The sequence below is a fragment of the Bufo bufo genome, chromosome 6, assembly GCF_905171765.1.
Source record: "Bufo bufo chromosome 6, aBufBuf1.1, whole genome shotgun sequence".
Taxonomy (NCBI): Eukaryota; Metazoa; Chordata; class Amphibia; order Anura; family Bufonidae; genus Bufo; species Bufo bufo.
The window spans coordinates 54,511,450-54,539,326 of NC_053394.1; the positions used below are offsets into that span (position 1 = coordinate 54,511,450).

Here is a 27,877-nt window from a genome sequence, read left to right on the forward strand (position 1 = left end):
GGGCCAGCTTACCTGCAGGCCCTCACATGTAATGTTTTGGAGGGTCAGCTCACCAGCAGGCCCTCGCATATAATGTTTTACAGGGTCAGCTCACCAGCAGGCTCTCAACCATAATGTTTTACAGGGTCAGCTCACCAGCAGGCCCTCACCTACAGTCTTTTAGAGGGCCAGCTCACCTGCAGGCCCTTGCATGTAATGTTTTAGAGGGTCAGCTCACCAGCAGGCCCTCAACCATAATGTTTTATAGGGCCAGCTCACCTGCAGGTGTCACGCCGGTGACAGGTTTGAGAAGGTCTGAAAGAATATCTGCACATTAGTTATCTGACAGCCTCTTTTGGTTTCACTTTGTCTGTGTGTTGCTGGTATGTCCACACCCCCTGTTCAGGTGTGGATCATGTGACCTTCACCTCCCCCTATTTATTCTGACTTTACCCATCACTCCTTGCTCTGGATAGCTTCATTTGGTTTTTGGAAGAGCTGGAGTGTGGTTCGTGGTGAAGTCCTGTTCGTCCATCATCCATCAGCCTCAGAAGTTAAGTGTTCCACTTGTTGTGTTTTGTATTCCCCCCCACCTTTGTTGTTTACTAGGCCTCAGCAAGACGCTGGTTCCTTAACCAGGGAAGGAGCGGGTTGTCTCTGCCCAGTCATTACTATTAGGGCAACTGAGGGCCACCAGGGTTTTCTAGGTTCCTGTGTTCCTGTAACCGATAGGAGTTAGGGCCAGGAGCAGGGTTTTATAGGTGGTGACGCTTTTCCTTCCCTAGCGGTGAGGCCTAGTGTATTTTCCCTTCCTTCTTGTTGCCCTTTGGTGTTCTCCCCTACAACATCCGTGACAGCAGGCCCTCGCCTGTAATGTTTTGGAGGGTCAGCTCACGAGCAGGCCCTCAACCATAATGTTTTACAGGGTCAGCTCACCAGCAGGCCCTCAACCATAATGTTTTAGAGGGTCAGCTCACCTGCAGGCCCTCACCTACAATCTTTTAGAGGGTCACCTCACCTGCAGGCCCTCGTATATAATGTTTTTTAGGGTCAGCTCACCAGCAGACCCTCACCCATAATTTTTTCAATGGTCAGCTCAGCAGCAGGCACTCGCCCATAATTTTTTCGATGCTCAGATCAGCAGCAGACACTCGCCCCTAATGTTTTAGAGAGTCAGCTCTGCAGCAGACCCTCACCCCTAATGTTTTAGATGGTCAGCTCAGCAGCAGGCCCTCGCCTGTAATGTTTTAGAGGGTCATCAGCAGGCCATCAATCATAATTTTTCAATGGTGTATGATGCCCTCCTTTATGTGTAATATAGGGTGTATTGTAGTGCCGGTTCCTTGTAATTTTTGGAGGACCTTTCACTTCGTGCATAGGCTTTATGAGTGTAGGAGTCCCAGTACCTGAACAATTGTACCACAATGTGAATGAGGCCCTCAATTATGTGATATACAGGTTGTATCGGAGTGCCTCTTCCTTGTAATTTTTGGCAGCACTTGCTCTTTATATACAAGTAAATATATAGGAAAGAATGTTTCCTAACAATTTTTCCTCCGTCTAAAATCGATTTTATCTTCGGTTTTGTGCGTATTATTGTCAGTTTGTAAAAGTGGCGTACTACTCGGACAACATCGTTCCCAGCAGCGACCTGGGAGTCCAAGATGCATCCAAGCATCCTCCCCATGCTGTTCCCGAACCATTTCGGTGGTGTTTCTGACCTTTTCTTATGAACCAGACACCCACCCCTCTTCAGAGCAGGGGGTGCCTGTTTAATGCTCGGGTTCTCCCATTGATTTCCATTGTGCTCGGGTGCTTGGTAGAGCACCCGAGCATCCCGAGGTGTTCGACCCAAGCACCCAAACACCCTATCACTTTGGTGCTCGATCAACACTTCTAATTGTCTGTTCAGGAGGAAGTGGACTAATGGTAACAATGAGGTGCCGAGGCATCCTTACACAAGAGGCTTAGGGTAATATCCACAGCATACCTGACACTATTATCCATCACTAGGCCACTCTGACCCTGGATCCAGGGAGTTATTCTGATTGCCTAATTGGAGTCAGGAAGGAATTTTTTCCCCCTAAAATAGGAAAATTGGCTTTTACCTCATTGGGTTTTATTCCCTTCCTCTAGATAAATTTGCAGGATAACAGGCTGAACTGTATGGATGTCTTTTTTCAGCCTTACAAACAACATTACTACAGTATGTGTTACTATGTAGTGAATACATTACGCTCCTATATCTGCAGGTATAAAGTATCATCCCTTGATGTAGTATAAAATTATCTATGATATATGTTATTTTCTTTTTGCTTGCAGCTCTACAGGGTTCATTTCCTGTAAGCTTTCATGTCGACGCAGATCTGTTTCCAATGTTCTTTCAACTAGTTTTCTCAGTGCTGCCAAATGGAGAAATGATTGCAAACTTTGAAAAGTACAGTATTCCATTATGTGCAAATGAAAAGGTATGGAAAGGTCAATGTAGATTTTTAAACTAAACATGGCAAAATTAGAATTATTGAAACATGCAAAGAAAAAAACAACGACCCATATTTTGCAAAGGATTCCAGTCAAGTTCATGTCCTTCGAAGTGAATAGAAATGCAATCCCACTGGTTGAACATAATCTATTTATAACATATCTATTTATTCCAGGATATTCATTACTACTCTGGATTATGTTTATAAGTGTAATGTCTAGAGATGAGCGAATCGAATGGAATTCGATCCGAATTTCAGGATAAATTAGATTCGCCTCGAAGCCGAATTTCCTCGTGCTTCTTGTCAGTGAATAGATTTAACCTGAAATAGTATAAAAAAACAAAAAAAATCAAACTTACCCCCTCCATTTGCTCGCGACGGGCCGACAGCTTCCATCTTGCTTGAAAATCTCGGCCGAAATCCCGTGCGGCGTGAGATTACGTCACCACGCCAGCCGGCGTAATGACGTAATCTCGCTCCGCACGGGATTTCGGCCGAGATCTTAAAGCAAGATGTCGGCGGCCGGCCCGTCGCTAGCAAATGGATGCGGTAAGTTAAAATACATTTTTTTTATTCTTAATTTTACACTCAGATGCCGCGATCATGTATGAACGCGGCATCTGAGGGGTACAATGACGGTGAATCGAATTTTCAAGAAATTCTCTTATCTCTACTAATGTCCCCTGTGAAATAATTTATATGCAACATTCGGCTATGCTACTTCAGATATCTACATTACAAAAAGCACAGTACAATAAAATTCAAAAAATGAGGATCAAGTCATCAATATTTTACTCCTGGAAAAACCCTTTAAATGATATTCTAAATGTATCCATAAGTCCCCAAATCACTTGGTGAAGGCTAAAAAAATGTCCTTTTGGCCTCCAATGAATTGGTATGCATCAAACTCTGCTTTCCTATACAGTGCATCACCAGAAAATATACCACACTGTATACTATTTTTAAGATTGTGTTTGTCCAGTGGCTGACATTTGTCACTGTATGGCAGGTAAAGTCTACTTGGGGGAATACGCCTGACTTATAGTGTAAATGTACTTATAGTATGATGCACTTTTGTCCTCTATCATACAGGTACAACTTAAGTTCTCCGAAGAACAGGTCCGTCCTGGTGCAAGTGTAAATCTGGAAGTCTCAGCCAACGCTGGAGCCTACTGCTCTATACGTTCTGTGGATAAAGGCTATTTACTTCAGAAGCCTCATGATGACAGGTCACTGCTATCAGATTTTGTAAGTTTTACTTCATTTGTATATTATAATGTTCACAAGAACTTCTTGGAGCAAAATAATCACAGTTATAACAGAGGTGATTAAGTATTATATGTAGCAAAGAAAAAGGGGGTCAGCAAATCCCAATGTCCAGGTGTATCATGGCTAGAAACACATAAAATAAAAAAAGGCAGATTTTTTTGTTGAAAGCTTGTAAATTTTTTCTAATAGACTTAATTGGCAATGGAGGTTCCATAATTTATTTTGCAGCTATATGCCATTGTAACAATTGTACTGAGGAAATGTTTATCATGTGTGAAATTACACAACCCAAACCAGTTGTCATTCTGGTCTTGCTTGCAGATCACATTTTCAGACTTAGGCTATATTGTGTACTCAGTAAGAAACCTAGCAGAGGATCCTGTAAGCAACCAATGCCCAGAGAATGAGACCGCTCTTGATGAATTGTTTATGATGGGTTTCCAATTGGATCCATACTCACTATTTACGGTAAGGCAAAGTGTATCTAATAGAACATTAGATTTTAATGACTACATTTGTACTGTAAATCTAGCATTGTATAGTTAATTTAAAGTGCATGGGCTATTTAAATGCTTTCTCCAAGGCAGATGTTCTAAAAACATATTTGCAATTTCAATTTTAAGTAGACATGAGCGAGTGAATTCTAAGCAAATCGAATTTGTCATAAATTTCCTAAAAATTCAGCTTCCAACTAAATCTGAATCTATTGCAAATGCAATTTAAATCAGAGAAATCAGACCCCACAGTTTGGTCGAACCTGCTATGGTGGTCATACTTACCTGATCCCCATTAATGGGTTCTGGCTCCCTTACTCCAGGTCCGCAGGTCTCCCTGTGTCAACATCCGATTTGACATGAATCATGTGACTGCTCCAGCCAATCATTGGCCACAGCACTGACGTATCACTTATGCAGCTGCAAGGGTCAGCCCCTAGAATACTGTTCTTTGCACAGATATCTACAATATGATGTTACATAGACTGTGATGACTTATTTCAGCCACTAGAGAGTAGAGGAAGCTGAACTTTTTCTAAGATGCGCAAGAGGAAGGAGGAGCCAGAAGTTCCCGGGGTTTGAGTCCTGGCTGGAGGCGTGTGTGTGCCTTGGTAGCTGTGAGGATGGCTGCCATGTTAGGAGCCAAGTAAAGGGTAGTGATGGGACACGGAGCCTGACTACTGGAGTCCTGAGAAGCTGGCTGTGTTGGAGACAGGCCAAGATAGACTCTTAACTGCTGCAGCTGTGACCCAGAGAAAGAGACTGCACAGTGTGTTCCAGAGAAGTGGGACCGTGTGTCAGAGAACCAGTACAAGCCGGATCCTTCCTGCCAGAGCTGAAACTAGGTGAAGATCTGCTATAACTAGAGAGAGAAAGACAGAAAGCAAGCAACCAGACCTGGAGCCAGACTGCATCTTATTGGATCAAGGAGAATCTGCAGAACTCTGAGTGGCACCGGTGCCAAGTTGTGATAGGTTATAGAGTCAGGGACTTAGTGCGCTGTCGAAGCGTCCCCTTGGTAGCAGGGCTAGATAGGAAATAAGTGTTGAGAGTAGTTTGTAAGCTGTCTGTTTGCTGTTTAGCTCATTCTGTGTCTATGCAAAATTCCTGTACCATTGTTGATGATTTATGTTCACCTGTTCATGCCATTCCTGTCATTGACCCATTGTGTAACATCCCAGAGTTATGTTACGAAACTCTTTCACCCCGCTACAACCTGTTAAGTGTATATGCATTGTCATCCTGAGTAATTTAACATCACATCCTCACTAATGTGCATTGAAAGCCTTGTAAATGTAATTTGCTGTAATTTTCATGTTCACCAGCAGGTGGCAGCAATGTGTCAGCAGGGCCTTAGTAACAGTTTAGCATATCTAGACTGGAATAGTACATTCCAGTTTAGCTCCCCCCCTCTGTGAGGAGGTGTGGAATGTGCCCACATCCTGCCTCATGGGGAGGAAAGGAAGTTAGAGTTAGTGTGCCAGCCACCCCGGCTAGGGGAAGGCTGTGCTGGTAGGAGCTCCCAGTTCTAGGGATCCCAACCCAGGATCGTGTCTCGGCTGAGACCAAAGATCATCATTCCCAGTCTGAGCCTTCAGCCTCAGCTGGTGACAAGCAAGCAGCCATCTCCAGAACTCCAGGAAGAACCATACCCTGTGAGCACAACTGTGAGTACAGTCCAGAGACCAGCCAGAAGAAGCCAAATTCCTCCTCAGCTAGAAAGCACCAATACAGCAGAAGATAGTGCAGTAGATTCCTAGTGATTCCTGCCACATTTCAGAGCCATAAGCAGACGACCTATCCTGCAAGAGAGCTCCAGGCACATGATAGAAGCAGAAGATAGATTCCTGCCATACATTGCCAATACCTGCTGGGACCCAAGACTATTGCTGTATCTCACATGGATTACTGCTGCATCCAGTAAAGACCAGTTTGAATTATATTCCAAGTCTGGATCTCAATTATTGCTACTAAAGCCCTCAATTACTCCTACTAGCAACACTCATTTTATTGCAAGTGAGCCAGGATCCAGGAGTCCAGCCGTACCCAGGTAGGAGACACCGTTGACACTATACCTACTACTACACAGAGACATTACCCCACTCTGGCATTCTAACCTGGTACGTGAGTTACGACACCTTAAAGGGGCCTGAGACTGTACCCTGCGCACGCTGCAATTGGCGTCACGAACAAAAACTTTTAACTACCATTTACACCTGACCCAGTCATTGCATGTTATAGCGTCAGAGTGCATTATTCCAATCCGGCTTACTGCAATTGCGCATCTGGTGTGGTGGTACTGTACTGTTATTAAGGTTTTCCGGCAGTTTCATTTTGCTCCTTAATAAAGCCGGTTTTTGCTTCAGTCTCCTTGTCTGCTGTACTGTACTTGAATCCTGCCTTGCGGTCTCTTCCTTCTCTGACCACTACAAGTGGCGCTGCGAGCAGGGTACAGTCACAGAGATGGAGGCGGCTGAAGGCAATGTGCATAATGCTAATGTGAGCACCTCAGGTAATGGTGGAACCCCTGCAAGGGCCCTCCCTATGGGCATGTTGTTTAACTTGCTACCCAAATTTGATGGCCAGAATATGTCACTGTCGGACTGGGTGGGAAGGTTATGTAGAGCTGCTAGGATTTACAATGTCGGCCCAAAACTCCAGGTGGAAATCGCTTTAGCCACCTTAGAGGGTGAGGCCCGGAGACTGTTTTCCTACAACCAGAAGCCACCCGTAGGACGTTGGAAGAGATCGTGCAATTTGTAGAAGAAATATACGGTGAAACAACTAGTGCGGGGCACCTCCGGGCAACATTCTTTTACCAGATTTAGCGAGAAGAGGAAGGGGTCTCACAATATGCGATGGCGTTACAGGGAATTTTGGCCGAGGTATAGAAAAAAGAGGCAGACGGAGTAACCGGCCTGGGGCCCTTAGACCGGATACTGCGGGAACAATTCATTCTGGGACTCTACAGCACTCCTCTGAGACAGGCCCTGCGAGAACAAGTCAGGGTGGACCCTGCCCTAACCTTCCGACAAATATTGGCAGAGGCTGTGGCACGGAGTAAAGAGGAAAGTTATGCGTCCGGAGTGATACAGAACCAGACCGTCACACCCCTCGGGGTTAGTCAGAGTGGTACAAGACTTACAGAGCGCCCTGCTATCCACGAAAAGTTGACGCACCTGGAAAAACGGATGGAGTCGTGCTATCTCCCAGAGGCGGCCTGTCCGGCCCGACAACAAGCCTATCAGGTAGCCCTGCGGGTTCCTACACCAGAACGTCCTCACCTGAAGTTGCCTTCTCACCAAGTTCTAGGGATACCTCCCGCACGCAGGCGAGGAGGGGGCTGTCGAAGGGTACAGTGTTGGCGGTGTGGAAATATAGGACATTTCGCAAGAGAGTGTTGGAGTGATTCGTCTGGACACCCAGAACTGCTGGATTATTGGAAGCAAGCCACTCCGCACAAACCTACCCAGATAGCATTTCAACGGCGGATCCGATTTTGTGAGACCCGGAAGAGAGTCCCAGCACATCAATCTGTGGTAATGCCGCGAGAGAAACGTCCCAGAGGCCAGTTGAGCGAGTGTTGGGAGGTACGGCCATACAAAGTGAGCAAGAGAGTGTATCCCAATGGTCCGGCTCACAAAGTGCAGGTTGAAAATTAGGCATTTGCTTCACGGACTTTACATAGGAATATGCTACGGCCATGCCGGTCCGAAGAACCCGCGACCACATCCGGATCTCCTGCTGTACAGGAAGAACCCAGGTTAACAGCTGCCAGTGGAGAAAGTCGGGTCCTAGCAGATAGTCAAGACCTCCGGAAATCCAGTAGGTCTACTGCAGGGGTTCCACCAAACAGGTACGCTGCTGACGAGTTCATTTGGTCTGCCTGTAGGTATTGTGGACAATGTTGTACTGCCGTTTATATGTTCCATTAACCCCTTTGTTTCCCATGGACTATATAGCGAGGCGGAGGACGGCCACCTTTAAAGTGGGGGGGGGGCATGTAAGGGTCAGCCCCTAGAATACTGTTCTTTGCACAGATATCTACAATATGGTGTTACATAGACTGTGATGACTTATTTCAGCCACTAGAGGTCGCTGTGGCTCTGAGTAGAGGAAGCTGAACTTTTTCTGAGATGCACAAGAGGTAGGAGGAGCCAGAAGTTCCCGGGGTTTGAGTCCTGGCTGGAGGCGTGTGTGTGCCCTGGTAGCTGTGAGGATGGCTGCCATGTTAGGAGCCAAGTAAAGGCTAGTGATGGGGCACGGAGCCTGACTCATGGAGTCCTGAGAAGCTGGCTATGTTTGAGACAGTCCAAGATAGACTCTTAACTGAAGTGCTTCAGCTGTGACCCAGAGAAAGAGACTGCACAGTGTGATCCAGAGGAGTGGGACCATGTGTCAGAGACCAGTACAAGCCGGATCCTTCCTGCCAGAGCTGAAACTAGGTAAAGATCTGCATCTGCTGTAACCAGAGATAGAAGACAGACAAGCAAGCGACCGGACCTGGAGCCAGACTGCATCTTATTGGATCAAGGAGAATCTGTGAGTGGCACCGGTGCCAAGCTGTGATAGGTTATAGAGTCAGGGACTTAGTTAGTGCGCTGTAAAAGCGTCCCCTTGGTAGCAGGGCTAGATAGGAAATAAGTGTTGAGAGTAGCTTATAAGCTGTCTGTTTGCTGTTTAGCTCATTCTGTGTCTATGCAAAATTCCTGCACCATTGTTGATGATTTATGTTCACCTGTTCATGCCATTCCTGTCATTGACCCATTGTGCCTCTGGTGCGGTGGTACTGTATTGTTATTCAGGTTTTCCGGCAGTTTCATTTTGCTCCTTAATAAAGCCGTTTTTTGCTTCAGTCTCCTAGTCTGCTGTACTGTACTTGAATCCTGCCTGAACTGACACGGGGAGACCTGGGACCTGCAGATCCAGCTAAATCAAATTTGCAGTAGCTCGATCTTCTCTAGTGTTAATTCTGTTGACTTCTGTGTAGGGTTTTATATTATAAATGAATACCACAATGCAGTCCTGAATCAGTCACAAAAGAGATACTAACAGCACTCAAAAACTCTGTGGGCTTATAATAGGTGCATTGGGATTCCATTGGGGTGTCTGTCATTTTGGTAAGAAAAATAGTTTTGCACTTTACACTGTTCTTCCTGTTCAAATATAATAATATTTGATGGAGCATCCAATGCAGATATCAATGAAACATTGAAGCGATTGATCCATGAACAGTATTTGTCATCTATCCACCAATCCAATGCACATGATCAGTGATAAATACATGACCACTGGGATTTCAACTGCTGGGATTCCAACAAGTCACAAGAATGGGGGCCCTATACTCCAATTTGAATGAAGAAGTGGTCATGCACACCTAGTAGTGCTCCACTTATGTTTTTAGAACTGACAGGGATAGTAAAAAAACAGCATTGGACCATTGTGTGAATGTGTTTCAGAATGCTGAATGGAAATGTGAACCTAGCCTTAAATCGATCTTTTTTTTTTTTTTTGGAGTAAAAATGTGATAAGTTTAACTGATACTGAAAAAAAAAAAAAAACGTGGTGTGAAACAGCCCTTGTTAACTACTTCCCATCCAAATACCAGGGGCATTAATTCAAATTTGTGTAAGGGCTTATGTATATGACCATATGATACTGACTCATTCACTTCCGCAGCCCTATTCAGTTTATATTTTGTTTCCTGAACCAAGTATAGCATTAAAATAAGCACAAATGAGAGTCAGTCATCATGTTGTAAGACAGCTACAGAGCGGTCTGTGATCACTCGTGCCAAAATTGTGCCCCCAGCTAAGCCTCATCAACAACTCAGCAGTGAAACTCGAGTCAGAGTTTGTGAGGCACTGTACTAAAATATTCAACATCAGGCACTAACCTCAAAAATTCTACAAACCGGATTCCAAAAAAGTTGGGACACTTAACAAATTGTGAATAAAAACTGAATGCAATGATGTGGAGATGGCAAATGTCAATATTTTATTTGTAATAGAACATAGATGACAGATCAAACGTTTAATCCGAGTAAATGTATCATTTTAAAGGAAAAATACGTTGATTCCAATTTTCACGGTGTCAACAAATCCCAAAAAAGTTGGGACAAGTAGCAATAAGAGGCTGGAAAAAGTAAATTTGAGCATAATGAAGAGCTGGAAGACCAATTAACACTAATTAGGTCAATTGGCAACATGATTGGGTATAAAAAGAGCTTCTCAGAGTGGCAGTGTCTCTCAGAAGCCAAGATGGGTAGAGGATCACCAATTCCCACAATGTTGCGCAGAAAGATAGTGGAGCAATATCAGAAAGGTGTTACCCAGCGAAAAATTGCAAAGACTTTGCATCTATCATCATCAACTGTGCATAACATCATCCGAAGATTCTGAGAATCTGGAACAATCTCTGTGCGTAAGGGTCAAGGCCGTAAAACCATACTGGATGCCCGTGATCTCCGGGCCCTTAAACGACACTGCACCACAAACAGGAATGCTACTGTAAAGGAAATCACAGAATGGGCTCAGGAATACTTCCAGAAACCATTGTCAGTGAACACAATCCACCGTGCCACCCGCCGTTGCCAGCTGAAACTCTACAGTGCAAAGAAGAAGCCATTTCTAAGCAAGATCCACAAGCTCAGGCGTTTTCACTGGGCCAGGGATCATTTAAAATGGAGTGTGGCAAAATGGAAGACTGTTCTGTGGTCAGACGAGTCACGATTCAAAGTTCTTTTTGGAAATCTGGGACGCCATGTCATCCGGACCAAAGAGGACAAGGACAACCCAAGTTGTTATCAACGCTCAGTTCAGAAGACTGCATCTCTGATGGTATGGGGTTGCATGAGTGCGTGTGGCATGGGCAGCTTGCATGTCTGGAAAGGCACCATCAATGCAGAAAAATATATTCAGGTTCTAGAACAACATATGCTCCCATCCAGACGTCATCTCTTTCAGGGAAGACCCTGCATTTTTCAACAAGATAATGCCAGACCACATTCTGCATCAATCACAACATCATGGCTGCGTAGGAGAAGGATCCGGGTACTGAAATGGCCAGTCTGCAGTCCAGATCTTTCACCTATAGAGAATATTTGGCACATCATAAAGAGGAAGGTGCAACAAAGAAGGCCCAAGACGATTGAACAGTTAGAGGCATGTATTAGACAAGAATGGGAGAGCATTCCTATTTCTAAACTTGAGAAACTGGTCTCCTCGGTCCCCAGACGTCTGTTGAGTGTTGTAAGAAGAAGGGGAGATGCCACACAGTGGTGAAAATGGCCTTGTCCAAACTTTTTTGGGATTTGTTGACACCATGAAATTCTGATTCAACATATTTTTCCCTTAAAATGGTACATTTTCTCAGTTTAAACTTTTGTTCCGTGATTTATGTTCTATTCTGAATAAAATATTAGAAGTTGGCACCTCCACATCATTGCATTCAGTTTTTATTCACGATTTGTATAGTGTCCCAACTTTTTTGGAATCCAGTTTGTAAACCAAATACCCTAAGCAACAGGGTAAATTATGTTTAACCAATGGACCACCAGTCATTTTAATAATATCTGTAAAGCAGTTGTATTTAGACATTATATGGAACTGATCTAAGGCCAATATATGATAAGATTATTAAAATAGTGCATGGCAGTATTTAGACATTATGCAACCATGGTCTTTGAATACTAGTTCTACTTGAGAACATTATAGTTACAGTATATATGTTAAAGAATACTTGGGGGAATTTATCAAAAGAGAAATCTTAAAAGTAAGTTTTTTTTTGCCGAAATGTGTGCTCTGTTTATGAAACATCTTGTGATATTTGACACATTTGGTGTATCTTAAATGGGCCATACAATGTACAGTATGTGTATGGAAGTGCTTCTATACAAATAACCTAGCATTACAATACTTTTCTTTTTTTCTTTTCTAGCATAGCGGCCTAAAAACGTTTACAAACGCTAAGTTCAAAAGTCCACCGATTTGTATAGAAAATCCGTTTGTTGCTCGCAGTGGAACCAAACTGAAAAAACCTGGTGATAAAGGTATGTACACAACTAATCAGTGTAATTACACTGATATTAAGGATATTAACAATGAGAAAATGACATTTATGGGCTCATGAATGTATTTGGTCCGCATCCGAGACTCATTTTGTGCGGGTCAGATGCTGATCCATTCACTTCACTTCACAACAAAAATATAGCACATGTCCTATTCTTGCCGGCCATTCCATTCCGCAAGTTATGGAATACACACAGACGGTTTCCGTTTTTTGCTGATTTGCAATTTGCGGACCGCAAAAACGGCAATGGTCATGTGCCTGACCTCTTAAAGTCATTTTTTTTTTTTTGTAAATGTGTAGGGACAGAGATAGGGAACATTTTTATTATATGTTTTATTTAGGGAACTAGTTTTTTTTATAGTACATCACTTGGATCTTTTCAGAGAGCGTTCCTATCAGCATAGTGCTGCACTAGGAAGACGGGCTGGGCTGGAAGTTGCTGAGCATCTACCTTCATTGCTCCCTCATATAGTAGTGGGGACAATACAGTCATAACTATAAATGAAATATATTCTTCTCCTGTATTCCCAGCTCGCTGAGCCAACCGCCAGAAGATACTGGCAATGCAGGGAGGCAGGGTGAAGCTATTTCACTGTATCAGGCTCTGCTCCTCCTGCAACTGACAATGCTCCTGCTCTTTTATTGATAGGGCCAGACAGTGTAGACCAGGGATGCTCAACCTGCGTCCCTTCAGCTGCAAAATTACAACTCCCAGCATGCCCTAATAGCTGTAGGCTGTCCAGGTATGCTGGGAGTTGTAGTTTTTCAATAGCTGGAGGGCTGCATGTTGGGCATCCCTGGTGTAGACGATCTCATGCCTGGCCTTGTCAATCAAATTGCAGTGGGCATGGCTGTTTCAGAGATAGCAGAGCCTCTAGGAGAAACAGCAACACCCCCATTGCTTCTAGAGGCTCATTTGCATATAATAAAACATAATTTTTCTCATCAATACGGGCACATATGAACATGGAACCAACACAGATGCCTTCAGCTGCCAAGCACACATGTAACAGGTCAGTCAGCTTCATAAGTACAAATCTGCTGACAGTTGCCCTTTAAAATTAATCTGTCATTATGATTCTGGACTAATATCTGCAGTAATACATAACTGGTATTGCACATAAGGAATCAAAGTCCACATTTTTAATTGTCCTACTTCCCCTCATTCCTCCACTGTCAGCACTCAAAGCTGCACTAAAAATACAGTTTGAACTGTGCCATGCCAACATAATGGAGAAGACTCCTGTGCACATGCACAAGAGTCCTGACAATGTATTTCAGTACAGCTTTAAACCCTGACAACAGCAAAACAGGGGGAAGTAGGGAAATAAAAAAAAGCAAACTGGACTTACTGCAATACTGCTAATTTATTACTGCAGACAATAGTCCAAGTTCCCAGTGACAGATTCCCTTTAAGCCTCCAAATCAATTCAGACCCTAGACTTTAAACCCCGAATTCATTTAAAACCCTGGACCAGACCTTCTAAATTAATTCAAAGGCCAGACTTAGACCACCAAAATTGCTTAGTCACCCAGTCAGATCTACAGTTTAATTCAGACCCATATTCAGCTCCCCAAAATTGATACAGACCCTAGACTCAGTCATCCAAAATTAATTCAGAGACCCCACATATTACTTATAACCCAGATCCAGACTAAAATTCATAAAGATCCTAGACTCAGAGCTCCAAAATGAATTCAGACCACGCTGAATCCAGCAAAACTAATTCAAACCCCAGATTTAGACCCTCACAACTAACATTGCCAAATTTAATACCGTTTCCATATTGAGACCTCTCAAAATTAACTGAAACCCCAGACTCAGGTCCCTAAATTTAAAGGGGTTGTCTCACCTCATAAAATGGCTCCCAGAATGCCCAACTTGTCAATAAAAGCCACTTCCTAATATATATCATTTAGCCAAATTTCCTCTATTTGGCTATTTTCTCAATTCTTCAACCCCTTTATTCATTGATCGTTGTCAGGGTTTACGGCCACTGCCGCAATCTACTGTAGCTGCGGTGGCCACACTTGCTCACTGCAAGACATAGTTCCGTCCTCCATAATGGCCGGGATAGGGGGAGTGCGCATATGCACACCAACTCTTGTCCTGGCCAACTCACATCACCACTGGTATTCGTCCCAGATTAGGAATGTCAGAGTGGTGTAATGGCCTATAATGTCTCTATAGTTTGGTGGTAGTTGTGTCACGGTGTCTCCTACCTGGGTACGGCCGGACTCCTGACTCACTTGCAATAAATTTGAGTGTAGTGATAGTAGGAGTAATAGAGGAATTTTGCAGAAGAAATGATGTCCAGACCTTTAGATGAAGTTCAAACATTTCTTGACTTGAAATAACTTGCATCCAAGCAGTATACAGCTTTGGTCTCTTGGTCCCAGCAGGTTTTGGCAATCATTGGCAGGAATGAATGCTTCTGCTTTAAATGTGGAGCTTGCAGGATAAAATGTCTGCTTGGTAGCTCTATAATTGTGGCAGAGTTAGCTTCTGCTCTAATTTGGTACCTTCTGCTGTGTGGGGACAGACTAGCTGAGGAGGAATTGGCTTCTCCTAGGACTCTGGACTTATCTCACAGATGGATTCTCAGGGGATGCTTTCTTCCTGGAACTCTGGATTTTTTCTGCAGTTTCTGCTTTTCTCATCCATCTGAGCTGAAGGTGCTCAGACTGGGTATATGGCCAAGTCTCAGCCGAGACTAGGTCCTTGCTGTCTTCCCTATGCAGGGGTTCTCCTGGACACTATCACACAGCCTTCCCCTAGCAGGGGGGAGGCTACACTGCCTCTAACTTCCTTCTTCAGCCATGCTGCAGGATGTGGGGCCAGCCCACTTCTTCACACACAGGGGGAGCTAAACTGGAATAATCCATTCCAGCTTAGATATACTAAGCACTAAACTTGTACCTGCCAATGTATTGCTGCCATCTACTGGGAGCCAGGCAAATTACATGAACAATTGCATTTAACATTGATTTATATGCACATTTGTGGAGGACATAAGCAAAATCACATCAGATGACAGTATAAAGGCTCTTAGGAGATAGTAGCCGGGTAGAGGCGTGTAGTAACACAACTCTGGGGTGTTACACATCTATGGGCTATAAGTCTCCTTACGCGCTCTCTCCCCCAAGGAGAGATAGTACCCTCCCAAAAAAGAACTGCTTCAGGGCATGCACAGTATCCCTGGAGTTTTCTACACAACTAATTCCCCCACAGCTCTTATCTACTCACAGACAGAAAGTATTACAGGTCCAGCCTCACTCAATAGTCCGGAATCTGTAAAACACATCACTACTGCCAGCTGTCATCATGTGATTGATGACATGTAATAAACTTCCAGGGCGTGAGCATTAGCCCTGGAAATTTATTACACAGCAAGGCAGAGCGATGGCAGCTATCACCCCATTATCAGCAGTCAGACAGTGCGCTCCCTCAAAACACAGTTATTTCTATGCAAATAAAGAGATAACGGTGTGTACTTTGGAGGCTGCTAATGAAAATTCTTCAGGTTTGCCAGTGCCATCAATCAAACTAGGAGTCACTGGCCCCCTAGGCAGCAGATAGTACAGGGCTGGGGAACAGCAGCAGGCCTGAACTGCTAAGTTGAGACAACCCCTTTAACTCAGACCGAGACGTGGGCAAACAGTTTAATTCAGATCCCAGCAGGGGTGGACTGCGAACTTAAAGTGGCCAAAGAAAAAAAACTAAAAGTGGCCCCATGTAGGTAGGTCCAGATTGACAGGAGTCATGGTAACACAAGTAGGCAGAGACAACAGAAGTAGGTGGGGTCAGCAGTACTGTAGTGCAGCACAAAATACCACCCCACCAGAGCCAAATATCATAGTGCAGCACAAAATACTGCCACTCCTGCCACAGTATTCAACTGTATCACTGTTCTGAGGATGGTGATACAGTTGAGTTCAGAAGGGCACCAGCAGCTGCCAGCCAGGTGCCAAACTACCTGATGCTACTAGCAATGATTAATGCTGAGAACATCAGATTATGTACCCAGCTGGTGACTATGAGGAGAACTTGGGCAGCCCCCTGGGAATCGGCCCACCGGGAAGTTTCCCTGTAGGGTCTATGGCCAGTCCACCCCTGGATCCAAGAATATATTTGTTGCAGGCCCAAGTCTCAGACCCCCAAAATTAATTCAGATCCTAGACTCAAACCCCAAACATTAATTGAAACCCAATTTTCAGCCAATTTATTCAGACCCAGAATGAAACAACCCAAAATGAATAAAGATCCCAGACTAAGACTCCAAAATTAATTTAAACCCTAGACTCAGATTCCGACAATTTAATCTAAACCACAGAATGCCAAATTAAATTCAAAACAAGATTTGGGTAGGATATCACTCCCCACCTATAATTTTGCTTCCTGGTGGCTCCTTCGAGAATTAGAATAACACAGCAAGGAGAGAAAGGGACAGGCAGTCCGGCTAAGCAGTATTGCCGTACGCAGCCCTGCAGGGTATTGCGATGGTGAGGTCACGGTTAATAGGCAAACGAGGGTTGCTCTTGGTTACTCACAGTTTATGAAAAGACCCTGGGCAGGTGTACAGCAGTGATGGAGAGGCTGGCACAGGAGTCTTCTGGGGCACTCTCAATGTATAGGGACCAGGCCGATGGTAGGTGAGGTGCCCTGGGTGTTGCAGGTTTAATGTGCCGGTGGCAAGATCACTTTAAGTTTGTGACGCCAGTGCCGGTAACAGTGGCACACCGATTTATAATAGGAATAATTGAGGAACACGATGTTGTGGTGAACCAAAACTTCCTTTTACTGGAAACAATTAACTATTTATAGTCTTTAGTTCAGTTCCATATGTCAGCAGCAGTCACAAGCAGGCTTATACAAATGGCAGGCACAATGTTCTTGCAAGATACTCAGAGGGTTAACACACTTACAGATCAGGCTGCACTTTTCCTCAGGAATCCTGTCTGTCTTTATCCCAAGGCCCGTATGCCCTATTGTTGGCTTTATCCTTGGTTAGGGAAACTTCCTCAGGTATATGTCCTTGCTTTCAAATAAATCCTTCTGCCCTTCAGCTCTCTTGTCTGGCTGAAATACTGGCTCTGCTCTGCTCTGTTATGGGAACTTGGTTTTCTCAGGAGGTAAACCCTTCTCCTGGTGGCAACTTCTGAGCTTGCTTTGCTCAGGAAACTCAGGCAGGCTAGACTGCACTCACTAGCCTCCTGGACTACACTGCCCTTCTTCCTGTCTGGGCCTAAATATATATACTAGGGGTTCCCGAGCTCCCTCTACTGTCTAGGAGGAGGAACTACCCCTAACAGGCCTGACACAGGAAATAAACAGGAAAATCACATAAAACATTATATAAAATACAATGGCCATATTCCACAGGAGGTGGAGAATAACGTGGCCAAATTGACCCTTGTGTAGTGCCCACCTTTACTTAGTGGGACACTACATACCCCGTTGCTTTGACGTTGCCCGTCCTCGGCGCAACACAAGGGGCCCGCCCAGCTGGAAACTGCAACCTGAAAGACAAAAATTGCAAAGCAGGAACACACATCTACATTTGCAGTATCAATATATCAGGCAGCTCCGCTGGCAAAGGAACAATAGCGGTGAAAAGGGGTGTCGTTCTCTTCACTCAGGATAATATAGGGAACAGGGGCGCTGACCTGGTACAGCGTATCAGAAATAACCAGGATAGTCCATAGCAATAAAATGCAACAATAACATAAGTTCCTGGAGGCTCAACAAACAAAATGAGTCCGTACCCAGGTCTTGTAGACAGTTAAACAGGGGTTTCCAGAGAGGAGCTACTCTGATCCACAATGTAGTCTCCAAATCTCACAGGTGGGTGCCCCTTAGTAGGCTGCGTGGACCTTCTTACTGGCAGAGGCTCTTCCTGCCTTGGTTCAGGAGGGCCAGAGGAGTCCACAGGCTCTGGAGCTCTTTCAGGTTCACTCTGGGACAGGTCATCCTGGGGTTGAGGGCTAGCAGGAACTGGAGCTGGTACCACCAAGTTCAACCAGGGTGTGAGGAACCATTGAAGTGGCTCTTTGTCATTTGTTCTCAACAGCCTGCATAGGATCAGCAGGTTGGGCTGGCAACTCGGGCTCAGGAGACTCAATTTCTCCTTCTATGCAGGGTTTTAAACGGTTCCTGTGTACAATTTGGGAGCCTTTATCTTCTCTGGAAATTTGATAAATGTGGGCCTCAGCATTAGGGATAGCAGTAATGACGTAGTGAGTCCTTTCCCACTTACTGTCCAGTTTACTGGTAGGGTGGTTATTTTTCAACCACACCATGTCCCCTAGAGCAAGAGGTTCTGCATGAGCAGCCAGGTCATAGTCTCTCTGCTGTCGCTCTCGGGCACTTTCCATGCGCTCCTGAACAATCTCCTTAGCATTAATGAGACGTCTTTGATGCTCCACCACCCAATCAGTCCTTGGTAGTGGATTGATGACATCAGGCACCTGTACATCCGGAGAGTGGTCAGCAGGCAGCCTCCCTTGATGGCCAAACATCAGATAGAAGGGCGTGTACCCAGTGGAGCAGTGAATTGTATTGTTATATGTATATATGAGTTGTGGCAGCAGAGTAGGCCAATTACCCCTTGTCTCAGGGGGCACTGCTCTCAACATTTCAATGAGAGTTTGATTCATCTTTTCGCAGAGTCCGTTACCTTGCGGATGATAGGCTGTGGTCCAGACCTTCTGGTAATTATGTAGCAGGCACATCTCTTGGAACAACTGTGATTCAAACGCCGACCCCTGGTCGGTGGAGGATCCTCTCTGGGCAGCCGTAGGGCAGGAGGAAATGCTTCCAGAACGCCTCCGCCGCAGTCTTGGCTGTCAGGTCTTTCACAGGCACTGCTACGACAAACTTAGTGAAATGATCAATAATGGTCATGGCATAAGTATACCCTGAGCGACTTGGCTCCAACTTCACATGATCAATGGAAACAAGTTCTAAGGGAGTTTTACTCACGATAGGATGGAGGGGCGCCCTCTGGTCATGGCGTTCACTTTTCCCATACGGCACAGGCAGTACATTCCCGGCACCATTTTTCAATATCTTCTCTCATCCCGATCCAATAGAACCTCCTGCGAATGGTGGCCTCAGTTTTCTGCACGCCGAAGTGTCCGGACTGGTTATGATACATCTCTAACACCAGACTGGCGTCTCGACGTGGTATGAGGATCTGGTACACCCTATTGCAGGACACTGGATCCAGGCTCCTTCTAAGCAACAGGCCTTTTTGAAGGAAGAGTTGGTGGCGATGTCTCCACAGTCTCAATAGTTCTGGGTCTGCACTCTTCCTGCGGACTCTCTCAGGAGTTCTCCCACTAGTAAGGAAGTCGAGCAGTTCACCGAGGACTCTACTTTCTGACTGGAGCTTAATCCACCTTTCTTGTTCGCCCCTGGACTCAGGAATATTTGACGAAGAGGGATCAGCAGCTGAGTGATTTTCAGTGCGAACGTTATCTTGCTGAGCAAATTTGTTGTAAAACGCCGGCATCTCCACTTCTTCCCAGGCATCCTTTGGTTCATCTGGTGCTTCTGTAGTGGTGAGCCGAGACAGGGCATCAGCATTATCATTGGAGCGGCCTGCTCGGTATTTCACAGTGAAGTCATAGTTGGCAAGGCGGGAGGCCCATCTTTGCTCCAGCGCCCCTAACTTGGCTGTATTCAGATGCGCCAGGGGGTTGTTGTCCGTGAAGGCGACAAACGGAGTGGCAGCAAGATAGTCTTTGAATCTTTCAGTCACAGCCCACACTAAAGCAAGGAACTCCAGCTTGAAGGAACTATAATTCTGATAGTTTTTCTCAGCTCCCCTCAGGGATCTGCTGGCGTAGGCAATCACCCTCTCTTTGTTGTCTTGCATCTGAGCCAACACGGCTCCCAGGCCTCTTTTACTGGCATCCGTGTAAAGGTGAAACGGCTTCTGATAATCCGGGTAACCCAGGACAGGGGGTTCAGTCAGCTTCTTTTTTAGGAGCTGGAAGGCAATCTCCCGTTCTTCATTCTATTCAACAGGGATAGGAGTCTTTGGACTCTTCTTGGGATGCCCCCTTAGGAGTTCCTGGATCGGATCCGCAATTTGTGCAAAATGCGGGATGAAGCGTCTATAATATCCTGCAAAGCTGAGTAAACTTCTCACCTCTTTCACGGTGGTGGGAGTAGGCCAATTACGGACAGCAGCAAGTTTATCAGGATCAGGCTGGACTCCTTCGGCACTAACAACGTGCCCTAGATACTTTACTGCTGGTTTCAGCAGATGGCACTTGGACGGCTTGATTTTAAGGCCATATTTAACAAGAACTTGAAACACTTCAGCCAGGTGTTTTAAATGATCCTCATACGTCTTGGAGTAGATAATGACGTCATCCAAGTATAGTAGTACAGTCTCAAAGTTCTTATGGCCTAAACAACGCTCCATCAACCGCTGGAACGTCCCTGGAGCGTTACACAGTCCGAAAGGCATATAATTAAATTCAAACAGACCCATAGGCGTAGTGAAAGTGGTCTTCTCCCGATCTTCTGGGGCCATGGGTACCTGCCAGTAGCCACTGGTTAAGTCCAGAGTGGAGAAGTAGGCTGATGATCCCAGGGCAGTCAAGGACTCTTCAATGCGTGGCAACGGATAAGCGTCTTTATGGGTGATCTGATTGATTTTCCTATAGTCCACGCAGAACCTAATGCTGCCATATTTTTTTCGAACAAGAACTAGGGGTGCAGCCCAGTGACTATGACTGTCCCAGATTATATTAGAGTCTTTCATTTCCTGTATCATCTCTTTCACGGACTGATAGGTAGTAGGCGGTATGGGTCTGTATCTCTCCTTAATAGGAGGATGAGAGCCAGTGGGTATGGTGTGTTTGATTACACTGACCTCTCCGTAGTCCGTGGAGTGCTTGCTGAAGGCCTTGTGGTGCTCTTTCACCAGATTCAGGACTCCCTCTATTTGCTCCTTCAGGGTGGATTCGTTCCCCACATGAAGTTCCTCCCACCAGGTTACTGAAGAGGCGCTGGCAGGTACGCTGCTGCTCTGTGCGATCTGGAACTTCTCTGTGGCAGGCAGACGGATAACATCCTGGAAGGATACCTGGAAAAGCTGAGCAACGGGGCAGTGCTTAGAGAGAGTAACAGGGTGATCACCAAAATTAATCAAACGGACAGGCACTTTACCTTGAGATACGGTCACCAGGCTCTTGGCTGCTCGCAAGAAAGGATGATTCTCAATTTGGATAGGCTCCACTAGGGATTAATAGTCCAGGCCCTGAATCCCTAGCACAGCGCGGCACCATAAGGTGATCTGGGAATTCGGTGGCAGGATTACCGGCCGGTTATCCCGGATCCGGGCAGTACAGATTTCTCCTTTTCCATTTGCGAATCTTTGCTGAGTACACAGCACACTGATAGTCTTTTGAATGACTCTTTTGGAAGCAGGTGAAGCTGAAGGTATGGATTGGTTCAATGCCTCAAGCACCTCGGAGTAACAATTTTAAAGACATTAGTCCCTAGAATCACGGGGTGTCCCCCAATCACACCTTGCTGTGGTAAGGTGGCTTCTCCCACCTGAAGAGTAGGTTCCCAGTACCCATGAACTTTCACCGGCTTGCCGTTGCTAGCAATGATTTCCAGCCAGGATTCTGGTGGCTGGGTGAGGAGACTTGAATCCCAGAATTTGTCAAAGGCGGGTCGTTGGATGGTGGTGACCTGAGACCCAGTATCCAGCAGGGCTTCAAAAGGTATCCCGTTGATGCTTATGTTAATCTTTGGACGAGATCCTACGTATCTAGGCATCCAACTTGGATCCTTTGGACCTACTGTTCTACCTCCCGAGGGGCGGTCCTCGGCCTCGGGGGTGGCCCGTTTAACTGCCAACACTTTGATTCAGTATGTCCATATTTTTTACAATAGTGGCAGACAGGCTGCTTGCGGTTCTTAGACCAGTAATTCGGTCGTCCATCAGGTTCTTTGGGGTATACCTCTTTATATGCAGGTGGGAGGAGTCCTTGAGGTAAGGGGCTCTCGTCTTCCAATAACAATGGTCTTTCCCATTCCTCTATTTTCCTGCACACCTTTTCCACATCTGTTACTGGAGCCTGGGTGGCCTGACTGGCTCCGGACGGCCTCACATTAATAGTCTTTGACTGGCAGGCCTGAGGTTCGAGTGAGGCTGCTGGCCCCGTGGGCGGGTTTTGGCCTAGGATACTGATGGCCAGCTCTTTAAAGTCCAAAAACGCACAATTGGGGTGTTGGGCCGACAGCATCCTCAGCTGGCCCTTTAAGTGCTCAGTGTTTACACCCGCTATGAACTGCTCTCTCAGAATCCTGTCCTGGTCCTCAGCCTCCCGGGGGTCCACCTGGACCACAGCCCTCAGGGTCTCTTGCAGGGACAAAGCAAAATCACGGAGTGACTCACCAAGCTGTTGCTTCCTGCTGAAAAATCGCATCTTAACTTCGGACACCGTTCTGGTCTCAAACATGGTACCGAGGCGATCAAAGATCTGTTTCAGGCTATTCTTTTCGGAACGGGGCCATGACATGACCTCCCTGCGGCTGCCCCTTTCTAACTGTGCTAAGAGGATCTCCATTTGTTGCTCAGCGGAGATAGGGTATAACTGGAATAAGGCCAGGATCTGGTCTCTAAAGTCCTTTAATTTATGGGCTTCCCCGGAATATCACGGGAACCAGGGTGCCCCAAAATAATATGGCATGGTCAGGGGCATCAGGCTAGATGTTGCATGTTGCCGCAGCGGCAGGTGCCCTGTTATCAGCTGCGTGCACTTCCGAAGGTATGGCTGTTGATTGGCTGCATGGCATTGTGGGTGATCCCTAGTTCCCAGAGTTACTATTTCCATGTCCTAACACGTGCAGCAGCCATTTTAGGAAAAAAATGCGATTCATAACCACAAAGTGTGAGGAAATTCGGATTCAGTGCGAATCAAATTTATCCCTAAATTCAGATCAAATTCCACTTTGTCAACTTCGATTCGCTCATCTCTATGCACAATACAATACAAGACTACTGTGTTTTAAGTTGTAAAAAAACAAAGGTGTTCTCGTAGGGTACTTTCACACTAGAGTTATTCTTTTCCGGCATTGAGTTCCGTCCTAGGGGCTCAATACTGGAAAAGAACTGATCGGTTTTATCCTAATGCATTCTGAATGGAGAGCAACTGCCTGCCGGAATCCTCTGCCGCAAATGTGAAAGTACCCTTATTTTGTAAGATATTGTATTGATATTTTGTATTGTACATATTAAAAATCACATTTAGATGCACATTAAATAACTGTCACATTTTTACATGTCCTTGTTTTACAGTGATTGATATTACACCATTCTGTCTAAGTTGGGGGAGGGTGGCAAAGTATATTTGAATTCTGTACACGTTGCATTGTTACTCTTTTAAGTACCATTATTTTAATGCAATCTTACATTTTCTTGGAAAAGATAAAGAGATACAAGAACATTTTACACGAAGGCACTTTCCAGACAGCTGGTTTTTTGAAGTCGTTCCTGTGGAGTAAGTAATAATAATAATGTCAACGTATAGCAATTGAGATTGACAGCTACAGCCAGTTTAAGGCTACTTTCACACTAGCGTTTTGGCTTTCCGTTTGCGAGATCCGTTCAGGGCTCTCAAAAGCGGTCCAAAACGGATCAGTTTTGCCCTTATGTTTTCTGAATGGAAAAGGATCCGCTCAGAATGCATCAGTTTGCCTCCATTCAGTCACCATTCCGCTCTGCTTGCAGCGTTTTGGTGTCTGCCTGACGAAGTGGAGCCAAACTGATGCGTCCTGGCACACAATGTAAGTCAATGGGGACGGATCCGTTTTCTCTGACACAATCTGGCACAATAGAAAACTGATCCGTCCCCCATTGACTTTCAATGGTGTTCAAGACGGATCCGTCATGGCTATAAAAGAGATAATACAACCGGATCCATTCATGACGGATGCATGCAGTTGTATTATTGTAACAGAAGCGTTTTTGCAGATTCATGACGGATCCGCAAAACATTCTAGTGTCAAAGTAGCCTAAGCTATATTTTAGCAGTACATATTACAGCTGTAATAACAGGACATCCTGTAGTTCTGCTTAAATTAACTTAAGGGTAAGTACATCTTTGAAGGCAATTTTTTATTATTACTGGATTGTATTAATTTTGAGCTCAAATCATTTTTCCACTTGTATTCATTAAAACTTTTGAGCCTCTTTCTCTACACAGCTTAGAGATTCTCTAGTAGCATGCTCTGTATTTACTGTGTTCCATCACGCAGCTCAGCTGACAGCTCCTTATCTCTGATCTCTGACCTCCTCCTAAACACTTATTATATCTCAATTCTTATCTTACTAGATTCTATTCCTATCTTACAAAGTGGAAGTGAAAGTATTCACACAGCTAGACAAACAGTTAACGCTTTGTGACAGGACATCTGAATATGTTTAATAAAGATTAATTGAAAAAAAAAAAGATTTTTAGCCCAAAATGAGTAAAATGCAATCATAAAAGAATTGCCCCTAAAGGTGTACTTAGCCTTTTAATCATTATGTAGTTCTAGCAACATGCAAGTGAATTTCCTTGAGATTGGTTGGGATTAGAGATTTTCTTAAAAGTTTGATTCGGCTGATTCGCCGAATTTCACCAAAAAGTGCGCTTCGTGACTGATTACTTCATGAAGCGCATTTTTTTTGTAAGTAGTGGGTGGAATAACAGGGAGCTGCTATAGTGCCGCCCCCATCATTGCACCCCTCAGATACCGCGTTCGGTATCCTGGCAGCAGCCTCAGCGAACAAAGCGCGCATTCGCCAGCCGTCTGCGCACTTCGCTTGACCCGGAAAGGAAGAGCGGAGTGGCGCGAGATCCCTGACAGGCAGAGGACCGAGGTGCAGGAGAGGAGGCATGCTGGCAGCTGGCGCATGCACGCTTGATTCGCTGAGGCTGCTGCCAGGACTGATGAGTGGATCCAGGGCGCATGCGCGAGATTACAGCACACCGTCAGCGATGAAAGGAGTGAATAATTTGCAGTGGGGCGGTGCTAGGCTCCAAGAGAATGGGCAAGGCTGTGCTCCAACGGCTGTCCCTTGGGCTCCTTAGAGAGGTCATTTGCATATGAATGAAAGAGATTTTTTGACAAGACATATGGCAGTAAGACTAGTATATTTTAAACTAAATCGAGGAGACTGATGTGTTAATGTGAAATGCTCTGTTGCTAAAATCCTGATGACAGAATTCCTTTAATTTATTCCTGTGTGATGTTTGTTCTACAGCTCAGACGGACACACTGTACTAAATCGAACTACACCTGACAGTATCACTAAGTGGGTGACTGATGCCATTTGCTTAAGCAAGACCGGTTTTGCCAGTGTCTCTGGTGTTGAGCTCACCACCTTCCAATCTTACTTCATTGACCTGATTGTCCCCTACTCTGTAGTACAAGGAGAGAAATTTACCATACAAGCCGTGGTCTTCAGCTATGCAAAGAAATGTATTCTGGTAAGAAAGATGCTGATAAATCTAAAAATTACAGCTGAAAATGTTTGGCATCCATTTTCTGGTGGTGGATTTCCATTGATGAGAAAAAAAAATCTAGAAAATTGTAAACTGAAAGTTTGGCATATATTATGATTCCAAAAAATCTAGCAGCAACCATGCAGCACGTCTTTTAATTCTTTACTTATCATTTTTGCATTCTTATTAAAACAGATTGTCGTGTCATTGCCTGATTCTGAGGAATTTGCAACAGTCAAGAACAGGGAGCAAGCCAGATGTGTCTGCGAGGGGCATTCACACAGTTTCACCTGGGATGTTACAGCAGTGAAACCAAGTACTGTATTCATTTGCACCAAATAATATTTTTAATTTAAAGAGCATCTGTCACCAGATTTGTGCCTATGACACTGGCTGACCTGTTGCATGTGTGTTTGGCAGCTGAAGACATCTGTGTTGGTCCCATGTTCATATGTGCCCAATAGCTGAGAAAAATTATGTTTTATTATATGCAAATGAGCCTCTAGGAGCAACAGGGGCGTTGCCATTACACATAGAATCTCTGCTCTCTCTGCAACTCCCGCACCCCTTGTACTTTGATTGACAGGACCATCTGTGATTACGTTCTTATTGCCTGGCCCTGTCAAGTCCAGAGGGTGCGGCAGTTGCAGAGAGAGCTGAGCCACTAGGTTTAACAGCAACGCCCCCGTTGCTCCTAGAGGCTCATTAGCAGATATTAAAACATAATTTTTCTCAGCAATGCGGGCACATATCAACATGGAGCCAACACAGATGCCTTCAGCTGCCAAGTGGACATGTTTCATAGGTGCAAATCTGCTGACAGATGCCCTTTAAACTTTAAGGGGGTATTCCAGTACAAGTATTCCACTAAATACGTCATAACTGTCAGTTTGTGAGTGTAATGTAAATCCTTTTTATCAGTCACACTGCACTGGCCCTGAAGCTGTGACAACACATGCATACACACATTAGTACATACATGTACTATTGAATATCCACTAGGTAAGGAACAAGTGTTGGAGCGTGTAAAGGAGTAAGAATAATATAAAAAAAGGTCTCTTGATGCTTATTCTTTATGTTCTGTACTCATTTCAAATTTGTAATGTAATAGATTTAAGAACGACCTGATTTCATATCTAATATAATTTTCAGAGACCCTAAAGGTCCATGTAGACAGTGGTTCTCTAGATGTCGATGGGAAATGTACTGAGGATCCTTTACTGATAATCAATGATGATCGAGATGATTCTGTTGAGAAAACCATTGTGGTCAAGGTAAGTTCCCCATTGTAAGACAGCAGTGCCCTAGTGTGATATAAGATGATGAGACTTTTTCCTTGTTACCCAGCGGTACAAAAACTTCTAGACAACCCCTTTAAGACATTTAGTTCAAACTCAAAGTTGAAAAATATTGTTCTTTTTGCAAAATAATGTCAATTAGGTAAAAAATCCAATTGTTTCAGAATTTTAGCAAGGTGCTCATATTAATAGCCTTTAAAGAGAACCTGTCGTCAACTTTATGCTGATCTCACTGAGGGCAGTATAAAGTAGTGACAGTAATGCTGATTTCAGCGGTTTGTCACACATCAGCTAAAAGTAAGTGGTTGCCGAGAACTAGCATCATAATCATTGCAGCCCAGGCCTTGAAAAGAGTCAAATCTACCTGAGAAAAGTCATGGTTATACATAATCTCCTGCTCCCCCCGTTCATCTGCTGATGATTGGCAGTTCTCTCCTAGAGAGAAAAGGAGAAAACTAGGTAGAAGATCAGCAGGTGGGCAGGAGAGCAGGAATTCATAAATAACCATGACTCTTCTCAGGTGGCCTATAATCCAAATAAGGTCGGCACTGCTCGAAGAGTTTGGCGGTGCACGTGTCTGCGGGCAGGAATCCCAATAGATAATTCGTGAAGAACAAGACCGGCACTCGCTTGATGAATAATATTGTAGATTTATTCAGTCACATATTACATCATAGTGATGAGTTTCAGCAACTAAGTGCTTTCATCAAACTGCAGTTTGATGAAAGCACTTAGTTGCTGAAACGCGTCACTGAGATGTAATATG

General features: G+C 44.8%; 1 protein-coding gene across 1 annotated transcript in view; it reads left to right on the forward strand.

Annotated features, from left to right (window-relative positions):
* The window catches only part of LOC121004849 (murinoglobulin-2-like), a 136,706-nt gene that overhangs the window by 63,251 nt on the left and 45,578 nt on the right, over window positions 1-27,877 (forward strand). Inside the window, exons 14-21 of the mRNA XM_040437240.1 lie at window positions 2,302-2,447; window positions 3,555-3,710; window positions 4,053-4,199; window positions 12,164-12,275; window positions 23,752-23,824; window positions 25,573-25,798; window positions 26,009-26,129; window positions 26,966-27,087. Of these exons, the coding sequence (XP_040293174.1) occupies window positions 2,302-2,447; window positions 3,555-3,710; window positions 4,053-4,199; window positions 12,164-12,275; window positions 23,752-23,824; window positions 25,573-25,798; window positions 26,009-26,129; window positions 26,966-27,087 (1,103 nt within the window). The remainder of the gene's footprint in view (window positions 1-2,301; window positions 2,448-3,554; window positions 3,711-4,052; window positions 4,200-12,163; window positions 12,276-23,751; window positions 23,825-25,572; window positions 25,799-26,008; window positions 26,130-26,965; window positions 27,088-27,877) is intronic.